The following is a 14,711-nucleotide window of genomic DNA, read 5'->3' on the forward strand; positions in this document are numbered from 1 at the left end:
ATAAAAACATTATAGCCCCAACAAGGCACTATGTATCCTCGAGGAAGGAGACAATTTGCCTTCCTTATGTCAGGCAAATGGTCACCTACATGTACCCTCGGGCAGACAGTGTCATGTTTTGGCTATAATATATAGTATCGCCCATTTCTGAGACAGATAGCAGGGTATGAATTCAGAGATGCATTGGAAGCCATTAATGCTGGTTTATTAAATAAACTGTGCCCTTTGGGAGGGAAATCTGTCTCCAGTTGTGCAATAGTGTATATCATGGCCATTTTGTTTCCAAACTTCCTAACTTTCTAATATATACAGCGGCCTTCGCTGTGTATCAAACCACAAGTGACTGTGGCTATAATGTAATAGCTAATCGTATGAGTGTTCAGGGACCCTCTAAATGCCAACGTGAAAGCAGTATAACACATGTTACTGGTATACTTGAACATTGAAAGTGTGAAATATGAAAACTATTTGGAATATTGACTCAAGAGAAAGCCATGCCTCATTCATACTGACTAAACACAAACTTTAAGAACCTTTCTTTCTTTTTCTGTTTCTTCGTGGCATTACATAAGTTTTGGTCGCAGGAAAAATGTGCTTAAACACGAACAGGCAGCTTGGCATTGAACCACAGCCACTTCACTGGATTTGTTAGCTCTGAGCTATTACAATAAGTGAACAGGCAAAACACACAATCATTCGTAAAAATTATTTGACCACGTAAAAGATTGGTTTCAATTGTTTTTCCCCGGTACAGAAGATTGTTTTGTGTCTATTAATTCTTTTATGAATCAGTGATTAACTTCCTGTCAGAACAAAAAAATTAATACATTAGCGTTGTGCATGAGAAACATTATCACAGCGGTGTCTGAGTGCCATCTTTAAGCCTCCAACAAATATCTGTTAATTATGGCTTGTGGTCATTTAACTCTGGAACACACTTCCTGTCTGCACAAGCTTTCATGTTCAAAATGTTCAAAAAATGTTTGATGACAAGAAAAACGATGTGGGTCTACAAATAATTCTTTTATGTTGTACGCTAGCAAAAAAAATCAGAGACACTATCATAATGGAAAGCATGACTGAGAAGTAAATGTTCAAATATTTGACCAATTTGACCAATAAATTAATGTAAAATAATGAGGCAGGTACATGTATATATACTTGTGACATATTACAGATAACCACATCTGACTGCATCGCATCTTGATTATGCTTTGAGTAGTTTTTTGATTATCTGAAATGTCTCTAAAAAGCTCTTCAATGGGTTTTGTGATTAATTATATACGGAAATAAATGTTTACATTCTTTACAAACTAGTGACAACACAAAGCTGATTTATAATAGGTAAAATGATTGGACGATACATGAACCCTGCACTCTCTGCAGTCTGACACAACATCTGCACTGATGTTGCCATGGCAAATTTCCTCAACAATCTCATTTCGTTCACAATCCCTGCATTTCTTTTCTGAAAATCCCCCTTTGACTGGACTGAAATATTATACTTCATCTTTTGAATAATGTCGTTTGGAACAGAGGAGAAACTTGCCTTGATCAAAGTCTATTGCTTTGTATATACTGTCGTGTATGCGCTGTTTCACTCATGATCACTAATAATGGCACATTCAACAAAGCTTAACAACCATCAAACCAGACATCAAAAGACCCATTGTGCCTTGCTAGTTACCAGTTTTAAATTTGACAATTGTAAACCACTCATTGTTGCTATTCTTTCTTCTTTCACACACTCTGAACACACCCAAAAACTGAACTTTGAAAAAGTCACTCACCTAACTGTGACTGTTTGGTGTATAGCTTCCAGACTAAACTGCTTGAAATATTTGCTTGTTGTCGACTACATATACACATGTATCACACGCACACATGCATAAAATAGCAATCCTCAAAGCACTGCGATTCACTCCTATGTAAAAACTTCCTTGGGTGATGGCTAATAAATTTACCAGCAACTCTACAAAAGCAAAGGATTGAAGAAAAACAAAACCCATGTTGGACACTCAGAACTGTCACAGAACAACACTCTCAATACCGGCCCCACTGTGAACTTTAACTCTTTGACTGCTGTAATTTTTCCTGCCCAAATTTTCGTACTACATTTCACCAATTTTTACGAATTTTTTTGTGATTTATTTTGATAATTTTGGACCAAAGGCACATCACATTTCATCGGCTACAACTTGTTATCAAAATTTTTCAAGCCAAAAAAATGACTGGAGTATATTTTATACAAAAACTTACTTTGGTACTCAAAGGATTAACTGCCTTACATTAGATTGTTGAATTTATGATTCAAACATTCATACCAAGATCAAAAAAAATTCTAAATTAACCACTTTCCATTATAGTTTGACCTCAGCTTTGTGGCTGCTAAGCATTTGAGAATGTTAAGCGTCAATATCAGATCAGCGAGAATCAGCATTTTTCACCTTCTTCAGAAAGTTGATGGATTATAGCTAACAGAACATTCTGATTATCAATACACATTGTTTATTCATATGCTTCGATATAGGGTATTGAATCTGGGATTTCAGCTGAAAGTGCTTCAATATATGTACTGTAAGCAAACATCAATGGTACAATAATTGTTTTTATTTGATTTGTGGAACTTTCTCACAAGATATACATTTATGCATATGTAAACTCCATCTGTCTATTAAATATTTATACTGCTACGTTTGTAAGGAAATTATATGTCAGACAAGAGGAAATCAATGAAAGGTTACAGGAATCATCATTCTCTTGCATTCCCACGCACTGCATATTTCATCAACCAAATCTTGCCATGAGTTCCAGATGGCAAACTTCAAAATACAGAGAGGTGAAATAATTGGCACTTTAATGTCAACACGCTCACAAATTTCTGATGCATTTGGACAAACAGTTTATGAATTGGCAAGGTCTTCAGTTGTGAACAATGGAACAGTACTTCACCAGTGGATAAAACAACAACTACAGAAGAGCTCAAAAGTGACAGCAAGTAACAGTCACTGGAAACCTAAGCCCTTCAAGAAATAAACTCGTCACACTTGCATCACTTCCTATAGCAGAAGCCACTACAGCCAACGACATTAACTTCGTCATTACATAATATATTATTAAGTACATGTATAATTATAGAGGAACCATTTCATGAGGCAATTGGGAAAGTAATACTGAATGGTATACACTGAAAATTTCATCATAATTTCACAAATGCTTAAATTCTGCACACTAGTAAAAAATGTTAATATTTGGACAATGCATTTTCAATACCCGACTAAAGAGGGAATTTGAGAGGCAAATGTCAAAATGAAACTTTTAGTCACCAATTCTAATCTACAGTGCATCTGAACAGTGGTCATGAATATGTATTAAAACAAACCATTACTCATACAATAGTTTACATACACCATTTTACACTATTTGCCCTGCTTGCATTTATAGCAAATTTCAGAGTTTGAAAAATACCAAATATGCAAATATCATCTGTAATTGTAAATATGGAAATTACATTAATTATCTATAATAAATAACTGTTCTACTAATAATTCTACAGAATACTGATACGACATAAGAGGCCTGGCATAAGGTTGAACAGCGGACTGATTCAAACACTGTATGTACATAATATCCACAGCTCATAGCACAGTAGCTGTCAAAATAACATAGAGCCATTTGTGCATGCAGATAACCCGGGAGGTCAAGTAGACCAAATACACAGACACTTCAAATGATCAGCTGAATCAATTGTTTATATTTGATAAGGTGCAATAAAAGCAAACTAGGCAGAACGTGCCACTACCTTGAACAAGTGTGCCGTACTTCAATGACAGTCTTGGCACTACACAACCTACGGGCCCCTTTTCTGCTCTCTACCAACACCATAGGGAATTGACAAACATAATACACAGTAATTCAACGACACACATAGTAGAGGGAATTTTATTTTGTCAGATTAGTTCAACAATTAATTTGAATTATTCACAGAATAATACCACACTATCTACACTGACAGTAGACTAAGCTAGTGTCAAGCATTAACCCTATATTAGACATCTCCCAGCAACCAAATGCAACCATTATCAATGTACTTTACTATCTGTGATAGGCAAACTCACAGCTGGTGAAAATGTGTGGCTTTTTCAGTGGTAGTAATATTTTCTAGCCATGTTATTATGGGTTTTGCGGAACAGTATCTTTCAACAAGCAACTTACTTTGAAGTCCATAAACACAAGTACTCACATCAATTTTCTATTAATTGTTTCGTACTAGTTTACCAATATCATATTACCGACATTTCCGATGGGACACAACAAAGGCATTTAGCATGTGATAGTCTTTAATTGATTGTCAAACCTTTAGTTGTTTATTTTTATTGAAACTTTTTGCAGAAGCCTGCAGCAAACCCTTCGTCATCCTCATGTACAAGGCTACGTCAGTGCAAACAAATTACCTGAGTTTTGATACTAACTGATATTCAAATTAATGATTGGCTTAGAGATTCATGTCTTGGAACTTAGCAATATAATATCATGATTAAACGAAAAAAATACTTTGCAAAATGCAGTCAGACACTGTCGCAGGCAAAAAAACAAAACACACACATGAATAGGACAGTCAAGTGAACGAAGTGGACTACTGGTAGATGGCATTCAAATATTTTTGCATTATGATTTATGACACCTTGACATCAGGATCAGAGTATGCGACTACAGTTTGGAAAAAATCATCAGCCAGATTGCCGGAAATAAAAATTACAAAAATTATACATCGATGATATACTTTAATGCCGTGGACGGTAATACTAATATTGATTTCTAATGCAAACAATAATGTACAGATACTGCCATGTCTGTGTACATGACTGGTGTACGGTAAAGGGGAAATGTATTATGCATGAATGAAGAGGCCAGAGGTGACATTTTACATTCAAAAACGTGAGACGTTTTCATCTCACAAAATTCAAACCATCAGTAAAATTATAGAGCTAGTAGTAATTTTAAATCGTACGGGTCAAGTACATCTTGTCCTTCAAAGTGGTGACCTGATCTGGCAAATTTCCCAAGTATTCCCCATCAAGTATTATTTCATGATCTAACGACACCTCATGCTAAAGTGATGATAACCATGCCTTATTCAATATTTCCTCAATAGATATCTGATGAATAATAATTCATTTGAAATGGCCAAACGGTTGTATCCTTTGCATATTAAGAGAAAAAACATAACTGTAAAGTAAATCGCTGGGATTTCTTTCACATTTTCTACATGAAGGAAATGGGGACAGGCTGACACTTTCTATTCACTTCCTGGAATGCTGCTACATTTGACAGTCTGAAGTTTACTGTATTGCACACTGCATGAAATATCATGTCAACAGTTAGGCTCATCTCCACATATTAGTTATTATTTTTGGACCGAAAGGTGAACTTTGGAAATTACATCACCGACCTTTTCACTACAAACTGAACTGCACCTGTTTCAAAAAGTTCTCCTTTTATACTTGAAGTGTAAACTTGCCACCTTAACACCCACAGGTAGAAAAATTATCTTATCTGCTGATGCCTGGGGCAGTGCAAGAGAATTAACATACAACTTCTGTAGATGATCACGCCTAAAACATGTGCAAGCTGATGAACATTGAACTGAGTAAAATGTGTCTGCTTTCTGAGTCATTTAGAAGAACTCTTAAGGCTCCCTCAGTTTCACCTCGGGTAAAATGAGATGATGTCGTGCATGCTAAGAGGTCATAGTTCACTGAGAAAGGTCATACAGTACAGTAGTTCACTAGCCGGGAAAGAAAGATCTATACTACATCATGTTACAAATTCAAGTAAGGCAATCTACGGGCAGACTGCATCTATTATAAAGTGCTTGTGTAAGGCCTGCTCAGATATCTGAAAACAAGAATGTCCTGTTTCAGGAGCAACAGCTGGGCTGATAAGTTGATATTTTCACATTTTTAGAGTCCTATTGATTCTAAAGCCTAATTTTTATGTCTACACACTGTTATACAGCAATTGCAAATTACCCTCAATTTACCCATATTTGAAAATTCAAAATGACTGCAACTTCTGTGATAATTCTATGGAAAAACTTTAAATTTTCTATTCAGATCAAGCTAAAATGGTGAAAATTTTATTTACACCAAAAGCTACAAAATGAACCAAAACAAGTTATCGATCAGAAAGATATTGTGTTTGAGTCTAAACATCTGTCCCCGAAGCGCATTTTCCCTTCATAAGAGCTCTGAGGTCCTAAACAAAGCGTGTTGAAATGATTCACAGCTTTACTAAGTGATGCTTTTCTTCAAAGAAAGTTGGCAGATGCACCCTTCTTTGCACATTGCATAAACATGGTTGGGCATTGACAATTTGAAAAGTTTAGGTTTCATGTTAGCCAATAACAATTGACTGAATTTGAAATTCCAGGCATTTACAAAATGTTGGAAACAAGTAATTCTGTAGTTCTCAAGAAACCGATGAGAAGCGAAATTGCCATGGTAACTATCAACAAAATCAACTGAAAGAGGCATGCCCTACTCAGAGAATCTCATCCACAGAATTTCAAACAAACAGAAATGGGAGTAATTACAATATTTGGATTTGGCAGGAAATACCTCTTTGCATTCCAGCTTAACCCTTAAAACGATATGACATAACGAAATAAGTAAGTTAGGTCTGTGATGGGGGAGCCATTTGATCGATGGAAAGCTGCTAAAAAACCTATTACATTGTAGAACTGCCATCTCCCACACATTGCTAATCTCATCTTGGTAGTCATTACTCCCCCTAATTAAACACCTGGAATCACCCCATGTCAGTTGTGTTTTATGAGCACACTGATCGCACTGACAGTTGAAAACCCCTGTCATCAGAGGGTGTCATCAAGGGGACACATTGGATGATAACATTACTCTGGTGAGGTTCATCTACCAGTACTGCCCTGCCATCGCAATTCAATTGAACAACATCTCTACACCAAAAGAGAGATATTGCTCGACATTGTCCAACAAATTTGTTTTGACATGTCTTACATTAATGAAAAAGTAGTTTTTCATAGAATATCACCAACAATCATTGTTTAATCAGCTTAATCCTCACTTTCACCGTAAGTGAATGCCGGAACAAACATTTTTACAACCTTGAACATGAATTAGCAGAGTCTATAGAAACATAATCATCAACATCATCATTGGAAAATTTTCATTTCATTGGATTATCTGCTTGAACATAACATTTTTACCAAGAGATTATTATTATATTTGTAAGTACCATTAAACTTGCAACTTTTTCAATGGTGACCTTTTATCACTTGTAATTTATAGAGCCTGCCTCTGCTTTTAAAACCTGAAAAACAAATGGGTGTCAGTTGCAATGAATAGTTTGCAAGCTGACCAGAAGTTTGTATGACAGGCCTAAAGCAGCTGTTCTGCAAGATGGCATGTGCATGCCATATGAAACCACATTTCATCAAACGTTTGAGTTTTTTTTTTTAGTTGAGAACTTCTGATCAGCTGGGGGAGCTAGTAAGATGGCAGACATACCAGGTTTCATCATTGTGGAATTCCACCTCTCCGATGGCATCCTCATAGTCATCTCCACCTCCTTTTGCAGTGCCCTCTATGGTGCGGTATGGCACACGTACTGTACCTCTGGCTCCAGATGACCTGATCAACTTCACCTCTACCATCCCAGCAGTCTCCGGAACCTTCACCAGTTTTTCGTCAAAGTGGAAAATACCAGCATGGTCATCATCCAGTATGATGATGGAGGCAAAAGCAGGATCAACGAGTCTAGCCTGGGGGGCAAGATGGTTGCTTTCAAACATTCCATCGGGGCCTCCAACGCGGATGTTGCTGAGACGTACGTAGAAGTGCTCATCCTCTTCAAAGATGTCGTCATCAATGATGGTCAACTGGAATTGTTTGTGTGTCTCACCCGGCTTGAATACGATGGTACCTTCTGCAAAATGGTAATCTGAGCCAGCATTTGCTGTGCCATCCTCAGTGTGATAATCGACATAGATGGTGCTATTGAGATCACCACTTTGCCGGGTCACCGTGACATTGAAGGTGCCTACATTTTCCATCACTGTATACTCTGCAGGATCAAAGTAAATTCTAGCATAGTTGTTTTCTGTGGGGACTTCTATCTTCACCTCAGCAACGCTGGCCCTCTTTTTGTCGAGTGTTTTCTTCAAGATGTTGCCTGCACCGACCATTTTTCTTGTTGCTTGGATGCGATAGAATGCGCGACTTTTTGTCTGGTGGTTGAGCGCTTCGTAATTTGCCATTTGTTCGAGAGTCTCCATATCAGCGTCAGGATGTTTGCGTTTCAGATCACGAAGGATGCGGATCGCATCTCGCCTACTTTCATCTAGATCTTTTATGTCATCAAAGTCCAGGTCATCATCATCATAGCCTCTGAAGTCCATGTCATCCAAATCATGGTTAACAGGGTAATGATTGCTTTTGGGATCACCTGGGAGAGCTTCCATATTTATATCACTTTGCTTTCCCTTATCACGTCGCACGATGCTCTTAGCTTTGTATTTTTTGCGTAGAAATTTCATCAAGAAGATTTTCGTGTCCACTAAATACGCAAACACAACCAAAATTGGAAAGAAAATGAAAGTAAGAAGGGCTTCCCAAACTTTAATAATACCGGGGGTAAACACTGCAAGAATCAAATAGAGCCAGATATATGCTAGTACGCTGCATGTAGCAGTCACAAAAAACACGCGGAGATGTTTCAGTCTGCGAATTTCACCATCTGGAATAACATACACGCAAATTCCAATGATGACAAAGAGGTTGAACGCCGCACTGCCGACAATTGTGGAAGGTCCTAACTCTCCTGCCTCAAATTTATTGCCAATAATTTCGATTAAAGAGAGCAGAATTTCGGGTGCTGACGAACCCAAGGCCATAAGTGTGAGATTTGACACGGTCTCATTCCAAATGCGCACACTGACCACAACTTTGTCACCATTGGGTCGTCTCACGGTTACTTCTTTCTCTTTCGAAGTGATGACCTCTATCGCAGCCATGAATCTGTCCGCAACAATCGATACTCCGAGAAAGAGGTAGCACAAGGCTGCGAAATATACAGTGGCCCTCGCCGCCACATCACCTGTACTGACAGGTTCTGGCTTCCAAATTGGCAGGAACACACCTTTCGTACACTTGGAAGCATTACGCGTGCAAACCTTTTCCACTGCGACATCGCTAGCGACGGTGACGTTATCGTAAGGTATGGTTTGACCAAGGGATGGCTGTGCATTCATGGAAACTAGCCATAGCAGGAGAAAAGGGCCGAACAGGCTCTTGGTGAAAACTAAACCATTTGACATTATCCTATTGATGAAAGCGAATTTCAATGTGAACTTCATTGTGGTGTTCAGAATAGACTTTGTTCTGAATGAGTCGTGTTGTGTAGATTATTTCCACTTGCAAAATAATATAATTCTTCCAAGTCTTGATGAAGAACCAGAGCTATCTCTAAAGACCCACTTCTGAAATCAGAAAAAAATATATAATAGGTCAATTAAAGGTGGTGCTGACAGTAACAACTGAATGGATGACAATATCTACATGTATCCCAACATCCACTGCTCAGCACATGCTTTGCAGTAAGCCTTGTTAGTGAGGCAAGATGGTAGGCTATACCTCGTAAATAAATAACAAATAAGGATTACTAGTGATATCCCACAGTAGATAGCCATACAGGACTACACTAAGATCATCAGTTCGGCTATTAATATAATATGTACACCGTAAACGTACAATACAATACTTGCGATAACGAGCAATGTCCACGCCCCTGGCCGTAAACATTGCAATATTGATCAGTTGACGGCTGATTTGTATAAAAAAAGAAGACAGTTAAATAAAACTTACGACACGAGTAGCAATGTTTTACAAGTAATTTACCCTCGCCGAAAGAGGTATGAGGACGATCAACAGATAAAATTAAACGCGTAAAACTCAAATACCAATTATTATGCAAATATGGCGGTGGGTGTGAAATCGAAAACAACATGCACCGCCGCGCGGCACGGTAGCATTCATCATTGAACTACGTTCATGATTGTCATTCACGTCGTCTGAATAAATGAAAATACAAAGTAAACGAAATGAAATGGCACAGTGTACCTGATTACCGTACCCGACCGCCGCTGTAGAAACCCTCTCTGATCCTCTATTTACGCGATTATTTCCATTCTATACGCAGGGAATTGTGGCGAGCGGAGCTTGGGCCGTATATTGACTAACTGTGTGTCGTCTCCCAGAGCATGTAGAGCTGTGCCTTCAACGATTCGAAGCGATGTAAGGATGATCACGACAATCTTGAACGCTGATCGCGGGGGTACGCACTTGCTCTCATACTTTCTGGACGGTTCACTATTTGACAATCGACTCGAGTCGATACACTGGAACAAACACACGTCGAGGCAGTAATCGTCACAAAAAATAATACAGCCGATGAGCTAGGGTATCTTGTGCCGCTGGTGTAGTTACTCCGCACAGGCAGAAAGCTACGATCAGACGAACACTACACTTCCAGCAGTGCACAGTCAGCTCAACCCCTGACAACTTCGCGGTGCACTCTGGGTAGAAAGGTGTCACACGCTGTGCGTCCAATTTTATTCCTTTCAATTTATGCAGGAATTGTTTGACGTCACGGAATATATTAATGAAATAACTTACTTTCGAAAGTTAATCGCTGTGTTAACCGAATGAAATTCAAGACTCAATACGGCTTTTTTACGAATAAAACGAAAAGCAGCAATGTTAAATAGATGTTTGCATTCGTAAAGGATCTTCATCAGTCAATGCCCCTAGAGCAATTCTTCGCATCTCAGATCGGAGCGTGCAAGCGACAGTCGAGTTGCTGATGTAGATCGTTATTACTGAAATTTATATAATGTTATCTTGTAAGCTTATCACTCAAAGTGTTTCTTGAACGATATGCTGAAAGTAAAACATCGTGATGTTCAGTTACGGCACGGTTAGTATGACCGTGGTTTATAGGGCGGGCGCGAGCAGTCTGCGGCGAATTCCGCTGGGAAAGTGTCCGTATTACACACTGTGGCCGAAGTGTGGCGCTCTTCACTGTGTACGGTAGCCTTCGAGATTCTTCACTGAATGAATTTTAACTTTAGAAAAAAAATACCAACTAAGGCCAAATTCATGCAGTTACAAGAATCTTTCCTCTTCTGTTCGACACAATTTAACTGTCTATAAAAGCGATGTGTTAGGGATTTCTCTATGTATGAGGCGACGGATTTCAATGTTGTGACACTGATGCCTTTGCATGTACAGAATGACCTCAAGATAAAGCTTCACAAAGGAAAGTATTCTTTGAGAAAGACATCTCCCGTGGGTTAGCAGAAATTATAAGTAATGCTATCGCAAAACAAAAAATATGCGGACTGCGATTCAATTATCAGCGATAATATTGAGAAATACGCGTATATAAAAGGCTTTCTTGACAAACTGATTACTTGGCATTTCAACATGAACAATTTGGGAATATATCATGAAAATGAATTTTCACAAACAGAACAAAAATAACGAAATATGTACCACAGCTGGAGTGTTAATCATGTGTTTAGTTTTCAGTAAACGTGAGAATATCTCTAGTGTACATTGCAACGACGAATCAAATCAATTCATTGTATATTTAATTCATTTAGAGCAAGAAATCAAGAGTGTCTTTGTTGTTTGTTTTCCTTGTTTGAGGGCGTACGCTGTTTTTCCCGATAAAGACTCTACATTGTGTAGCTATTCAAATAAACTACACGGATAACAGCAAAACATAATGGCTTTCTAGCTGCAATAAAACTGCCGTCTCTGCATGTTTTACCAGTCAAACCCCGATTCCCTGTAAGCACACAAACACTGGGTTTGTTTACTATCGTGATAGTGACGAAAGTAAAAGACTTAAACTTTTGCTCAAACTTTCCCGAATAAAACTTTCAATCATTCTCTTACCAAATTGAATAAAAATCGGGGGTCACTGTGCAAAGTTTGGAACTAGCGAAACAAATTACCCTACATTTTGCGATATTTCAAATTCAAAATTGTCGCCATTCCTGACTTAACTCTATGGGGAAAATTAAAGTTTGGATTTTCGAAAAACTAAAACGGTAAAAGTTCTTCTTTCTCCAAGAGTTTTGAAATGAGCCCCCACAAGTGGTAAATCAAAAAGAATTGTAGAAATTTGAGTCTATCTGTCCCCGAGGCGTGTTGTAAAAACATGTGAAAATCTTGTTATTCGCTGCCTTAAGGTAGTATGCGCCTAAGAAGTGAAAGACTTGAACTTTTGTTCAAATGTTCCATAATGAAACTTTCAACCATCTCTTGCATAAAAATCAGTGGTCACCGTGCAAAGTTTGGTAATAGAAAACAAATTACATAACATTACCCGATATTTGAAATTCAAAGAGGCCGCCATCACTGTGTTAACTCTATGGGGAAAATAAAATTTTCAGATTTTCAAAGACGATGAATTTTTTTCCCACTCCAAGAGCTTCAGAATAAGCCCTACCAGCGGTAGACCAGAAAAATATTGGAAAATTTTGAGAGTCCGAATATCTTTCCCCGAGGTGCATTTCAATTGATCACGTGACATTGGTATGCCTTCCGTGCATACCGCTCGATAGAAAAGATCTACTTTGGTAGAAGTGCATTACGTCATCACTGTGGTGACATGCAGCTACTCGAAATGATGTCACCTGGTGACGTAACAATTGTGTACATGTCCTTGATAGAATCATAAACCCTGGAGCTTTAGCTCAAGGGTGTGTGTCAGGGTTCACTGAGATTTAAATGAAAATTGGAAGTGAATTTCGCAGTGTTTAGAACACTGCTCGTTGTCTTTGATGAGCAATGAATGCGATGGGAAGAGGGATTGAGATATACCTTGTTGCAAAGACAAAAGGTCTCCAGAAAAATTCTCGTTAATAGTTAGATTGTTATAAACAAAAGCTATTAATCAACATACTTATACATCTACAGTAAGATGAACACGATAAGAAATGTGTAAAGTCTGTTGGTGAATAGTTTTCATCGCATTTAATCGGGAAATGTTTGATTAAAACGAGCACACCCCTTCAGACCACATACCTCACACAGAAAAACCAAGGTCCCCTAGGTACCATTGAAAAACCATCGATTTTCTCAACATAAGTCAAAGCCTCCACGTCTTTGAAAAGTCACGTTTGTGACGCACAAAGTTACAAGAATCCGGCCACTCACCTTTTTAGAACACCTGTTTTTTTAAACCCGATCCCTGGGAAAACGATTACCGACTTGCTTCGTACACGGTCAATTCACACAAGGGTGATCGTGCCCAGTACAGTGATTGAGATAGGCTGTCTCGATTTGCATGTAGATTTCCTTTGTTGGATTATCACCTATCCTACAATGTGCTCCAGAGAGCGTCTATTTACTGTCTTTCGTTCTTTTGGGTTTACAAAGTAAATTTTGAAAGTTCTTAGAAGTCTCATATTTAGATCACAGATACTGCAGATACTTGTATCGAGTCATTTACTTTGAAGCCGCAGGTAACAGAATAATCCACTACTCGTGACACCAAACGCAAGGCTATAGTAAGTTAATCCAAAATGGGGGTGTGACTTGAGTTTTGTTAAGATGTGCGCTAATATGCAAAGATTTACATATTAATAATTAATATATATTAATTGCATTTAATTAGCGTACACGCCACTGCATGCAGCAAACATATTATATCTTGTGGATACGTGTGTCGAGGAGAGAAAATATCCTGGTAATAGTGAAAAGTAAAGTCTAATAGAAATGTTATTTCCAATGGAATTGACGAAAGCAGTCACTGAAAGTTCCATTAGCTGTATCTTCTGGCGATTTTTCTGTTAGTTTTGATTGAAATGATCACTGGCTCATGTTGAAGAGTCTGTCAAATAACAGAGAATCGCATATTATTCGGAAACATTACGTGCCCGACAACTAAATAACATGTGATTTTACAACGAAAATTTCAATTTTTGTCCGGACAGAAATACAAACTCTGTTGACACGCGGATTCCTACGTAGGCATTCTTCTGCACCTGCGCGAGCCATTTACAGCAATTTAAAAATAAATATTCATTGCTTATGCCCGGTACTTACGTCGTAGTCCATTGTCCGAACACGTTGCGTAGCCAGATGTCTGGCAATCCACGACGCAATGTTGTTTTGATCCCGCAATAAAGGTGAACTTGTACATCTCGCGTGATCGCGGCGTCACCATTCGGCGTTCTCCCCAGCACGCTGAGCATGCCAGACGTCAACAAACGAGCTCGGAAGGGCAACACGTTTGGACAAAAATTAGCAGTTTTATGTGGCTATAACATCACTAATCATGTTTGTTTCTTCGTAAAACAACATTTTGCAACAAATATGAGCCTCCAACATGGAATTTTCCGGGGTAAAAATGGTCAAAAGTTACAAATAATGGCCCTTGAAGTGATTCACAGATACAAGTTGAGGAAAGTGATTCAGTTTGTCGCACCTTCCTGTTACACTTTTAAGTATGAAAAAATGTGAACGGTAAACTAAATTTCCCAATTAAAGAATACACAAAATTCGGTTTCAAGAAATTGGCCCTACGGTAAATCCGAATTTCCGAGTCCTGAAAAGCTCAGTCTCGCAGCTTTCGTTAATGATTACCGTGATTATGAACGT

General features: G+C 38.3%; 1 protein-coding gene across 5 annotated transcripts in view; it reads right to left on the minus strand.

Moving 5' to 3' along the window:
• Positions 1-13,425, minus strand: part of LOC139150190 (sodium/calcium exchanger 3-like) — a 101,606-nt gene extending 88,181 nt beyond the window's left edge. The window contains exons 1-2 of one of the 5 annotated variants that reach the window (XM_070722402.1): positions 13,266-13,425; positions 7,548-9,517 (exon numbers count right to left, since the gene is read on the minus strand). In XM_070722402.1, coding sequence (XP_070578503.1) covers positions 7,548-9,394 — 1,847 coding nt within the window. In that variant the 5' untranslated portion in view covers positions 9,395-9,517; positions 13,266-13,425. Of the gene's footprint in view, positions 1-7,547; positions 9,518-10,157; positions 10,630-13,265 lie in introns of those variants that run through there. The other 4 variants (XM_070722404.1, XM_070722403.1, XM_070722401.1 and 1 more) reach the window with 4 other exon arrangements.
• Positions 13,426-14,711: the final 1,286 nt, after the last annotated feature.

Source organism: Ptychodera flava, chromosome 14, assembly GCF_041260155.1.
Source record: "Ptychodera flava strain L36383 chromosome 14, AS_Pfla_20210202, whole genome shotgun sequence".
Classification (NCBI taxonomy): domain Eukaryota; kingdom Metazoa; phylum Hemichordata; class Enteropneusta; family Ptychoderidae; genus Ptychodera; species Ptychodera flava.